Source organism: Limulus polyphemus, unplaced genomic scaffold, assembly GCF_000517525.1.
Source record: "Limulus polyphemus unplaced genomic scaffold, Limulus_polyphemus-2.1.2 Scaffold2851, whole genome shotgun sequence".
Lineage (NCBI taxonomy): Eukaryota > Metazoa > Arthropoda > Merostomata > Xiphosura > Limulidae > Limulus > Limulus polyphemus.
In genome coordinates, this window is record NW_013668461.1 from 144,839 (window position 1) to 148,759 (window position 3,921).

General features: G+C 31.6%; 1 protein-coding gene across 2 annotated transcripts in view; it reads left to right on the forward strand.

Annotated features, from left to right (window-relative positions):
- LOC106468056 (profilin-2-like) overlaps positions 1–3,921 on the forward strand; it is a 16,204-nt gene that overhangs the window by 10,230 nt on the left and 2,053 nt on the right. For both annotated transcript variants that reach the window (XM_013928454.2, XM_022396365.1), the window contains exons 2-3: positions 1,789–1,963; positions 2,889–2,986. In XM_013928454.2, the coding sequence (XP_013783908.1) occupies positions 1,789–1,963; positions 2,889–2,986 (273 nt within the window). The remainder of the gene's footprint in view (positions 1–1,788; positions 1,964–2,888; positions 2,987–3,921) is intronic.

Below are 3,921 nucleotides of genomic sequence, written 5' to 3' on the forward strand. Positions count from 1 at the left end.
TGAGCAATATTGTCTCTTGATTTTTTGCAGTTACTTTTTAATCAAATACATCAGGCATGAGTTGTGTTTATCACTATTTTTAAAACAACCATCAGATTTGAAAAGTCTGCTTATTTCCTGCAGGTTTGGTCTTCTTTTATTTAAAGTTGGTTTAATATTTGCTGCTATTTTGTGTTACTACAGATTTTTAACAGAACTACATTGCTTGACATTTGTTGGTTAAGGAGTGGCTTGGTTTAAGAGCTCATAAGTAAATTTTCATCCATATGATCATAAAATTTCAAGTGCACAGCAGGTTTATGGCCACATATATCCCTCTTAACAGAAAGAGTGAATAATCTGAATGTAAAATACATGTTCATGTAAAGCAACATGTGCAGTTTTATTTGTCTTTTTTTTGAACAGCAGTGTTTCTTGTGGGGGGGGGGGGGTGCCAGCCTCGATTTTGTGAGGCAGGGAGAGATGACTTAAGCCAGAAAAATAATTGAGGGGGGGATACACTTTACATCCTGTGGGTACACATTCTCTAGTATTTAGAAAGTGAACCAATTTTAACAGCAAACACTTTTTTGTGAGATGTAGTAGGTAAAGGGAAGCTAAAGTAATTTTGGGATAGCATCAGCCCCAGCAAGCCCCCACCATTATTGCCACTCCTGTGTGTGCGTGAAGCTCTTCATCAGGCTGTAACAGATGTGGTTGTTACTATTTTGTACTTTAGATCAACCCACAAAGAAGTTGAGTTTATATAATTTATTCAATGTTTCTCACTGATCATCATATTTGGATACAGAAAAAGTTGTATAACCTGATTTAGAACTTACCCCAACTCATTATTCATTATTTTCTTATAGAAACAAGCAAAGGACTTTTTTGTTTCTGAGATGCTTCATTACAATATTGGGGTTAAAAATTAAAGTAATTTTTTTATGTACTGTAACCTTAAAAACAAAAAGATTTTGAGAAACACTAATGTCTCTGTTATTTTTAAGTGTTGGAGAATAGCCCATTTTACTGTTTGGTACTTTAGTCATTTACTGACCTATTTTACCCTTCTTATCCTAGCATACTGGCCTATTTTATATTTCAGTAGTTTACTGGACCATTTTACCTTTTTATATTTTAGTAGTTTGCTGACCTGTTTTGCCATTCCATATTTTAGTACTCTGTTGGTCCATTTTTTAATCTTATATTTTAGTAACTTGAGAATTAGATAATTTTATCACTTCCTTCTTTTCCAAACATTGTTCCAAATTTGAAAATCACATGTACTTTTTCAACTACCTTTTATCCTTCCCATTATATTAAGAATTTAGTCACATCTGTTATGCTTTGGGTCATATTGGCATGACACAGTTTCAGACAAATTGAAAACATTCTTGAATTGCCAAAAAATCTTTAGTTGGCTTTTATGTTTTGTTTTAAATATTAGAAATTAATGTAAACTCTCATTATAATAAACTCAAACATATACTTAACAGTTCTGTCAAACATTGTTAAACCAGAGCTGGTTCAATTAGGCCCAAAACATAACAGGAGGATTAAATGGATTCTCTTGACAAGATTTTGTGATTCAACATCAAAAGACATCAATAAAAGGATATTTTAAATAATCTTCTAGCACATAAGTCTGGCTCTGTTATCCAATACAACTCTTGTTACACAAATAGTTTGTGTTATTGAATACATGGTTGTAAGTAATGCAAAAAAAAAGTAATTCATTTTTGTAATGGAAAATAAAAAACAAGATTTGAATTAACAATTACTAGTGTAAAACAACTTTTATTGCAGATAACTCCCAATGAGCTCAAGTTCATAGTGGACAGTATGAGGTCTAATCCCACGGTGTTCCAAGAGAATGGTATCCGTATTGGTGGAGAAAAATACATTTGTTTGAATGCAGAAAACACCCTGCTTCGGGGCAGAAAGGGAAGCTCAGCACTTTGTGTGGTAGCCACAGAACAATGTAAGTTATTCTTATATAATTTTAGTATTGGGTTTGTTATTTTGAAATATAATATCTAATCAGACCATGTACTGTCTTGCTTGTATAATTGAGCTTTATCTTTAAGGCTATTTTTATTGATTCATGTACTCTTGTAGTCATATTTAACTACAACTACTTTGTAGCAATGCCTCCTAACAGTGTTTTCAATTATGTTATACAGCTTGTGGGTGCACTAGTTAAGGATCAGTCTTCCAAGTATTTAAAATACAGAGCAATAGTAAACAATAAGACACTAAAGTGTACACTAATTATCGTGGGCATTTAATATTTAAGACATATGATAAAACAACTTCAAACTCTGAAAGGAATCCTTTTAGCCTGCTAATTGTTGATTTTCTTTAAAGAACATCTTCAGTACTAATTTTCAACAGACTATTCTTCTCGCACTGAAGATGTGTGAAGTAATATGTAATGAAGTAGCATTGTTAATGCATTCCATGAACTTGTTGATCTTACATTGTAGCAGAAAGAAAAACATGTTAATTAATGATGTTTCTACCATATTAGTTTATCTTAAAAATATTTTAAAAGTTAGTATACTACTTATAGAATGTGTGGCATAAAATAATTTTCAGACCTAAAAATAATGCATAAACCCTGGCATGTATCAGAGGCTTATTGTATACGTAAGCATACATGTTAGCAAGTATAGTGGTCATGCTCTCATTTTCACCAACCTCATCAGCCAAGGGTATTTTTCTACTCAATAAATATCTAAATAATGAGATATGTTGTTGTGGTAAAGTTGCATAGCCCATGAGGTTTTTTGTATACGTGTTTCTTTCCTCATGATATTAAGAAAAACATTATTTGTTAGAAGCTTAAAAGAAACTGTTGTGTTACTTAGGTTGAATAGGAATAGCATGTAATTTTTTTTTTTCAGGTTTAATTGCAGCAGCTACAATTGATGGAGTTCCAGCTGGTAATCTCAACATGGTTGTTGAAAAGTTAGGGGACCACTTGAGAGCATCTGGCTACTGAGTAAGCTCTTGTGATATATTTATGTTAATTTAACCAACTGATGATCACATAAATATCTACCTTATCACTACTTGCTGATGGTGGTGTTTAAAACATCATGTGCATATCTGTAGATTTGTCTTGTATATGACAGCATTAGTGCCCTTGTAAATATTACAATAAACATACTGAGCATGTTTTTTATTCATTCAACCAAAAACAACACACACACACACACACACAGCATTTTTCTTAACATTGCTGTTTGCAGTAAACAAATGAATAAGTGAATTGTACAATGTTGGAGTGAAAAAAATAAGGTTAAAAAGAAAACTCCACTCACCAAGAGTCACCAGCAAGTGATAGTTTTGTATCTCTTATTATTTAATTATGCACATTGAGTATGAGTATCAATTGTCAAGAAAAATTTTTATATGCCAACTATTTTAAAGAAACCCAGCAAGTAACAAGATTTTTATTGTCTTTGAAGTTCAGTTGAGTGAAAATAGATAAACAGAATTATAATTTATACCAACTTATTAAAGTTAACTGATTATTACTTCTTTTGAACTTGCATCATACATTATACCAGATTTTAAATTCAGAGTTGTAGTTAAATAGATAAATATTAATAGTTAAACCTACAAGAGGCCTGAGAATGTGTTCACATTTAATCTTATATAAACTACTTGTCAGCATTTAAAAACAGATGATGTTTTAGTCTCTTTACTGAAGGCCAAACAAAGATCTCTCTGCACAGGAACTAAAACACCATGTATCTGTTAATCTCAGATGCAGTTTGTTGTAGATGCATTGTCAAAACACTTCACTTTGCTCAACTTATTATAATATCAATAATATAATTTTTTTAGTTTTTCTGTCTTCACAGGCAATGTGGTATTATTACCATATTTTTCTTTGTATAAGACGCACTTTTTTTACCCCAAAATTTGATG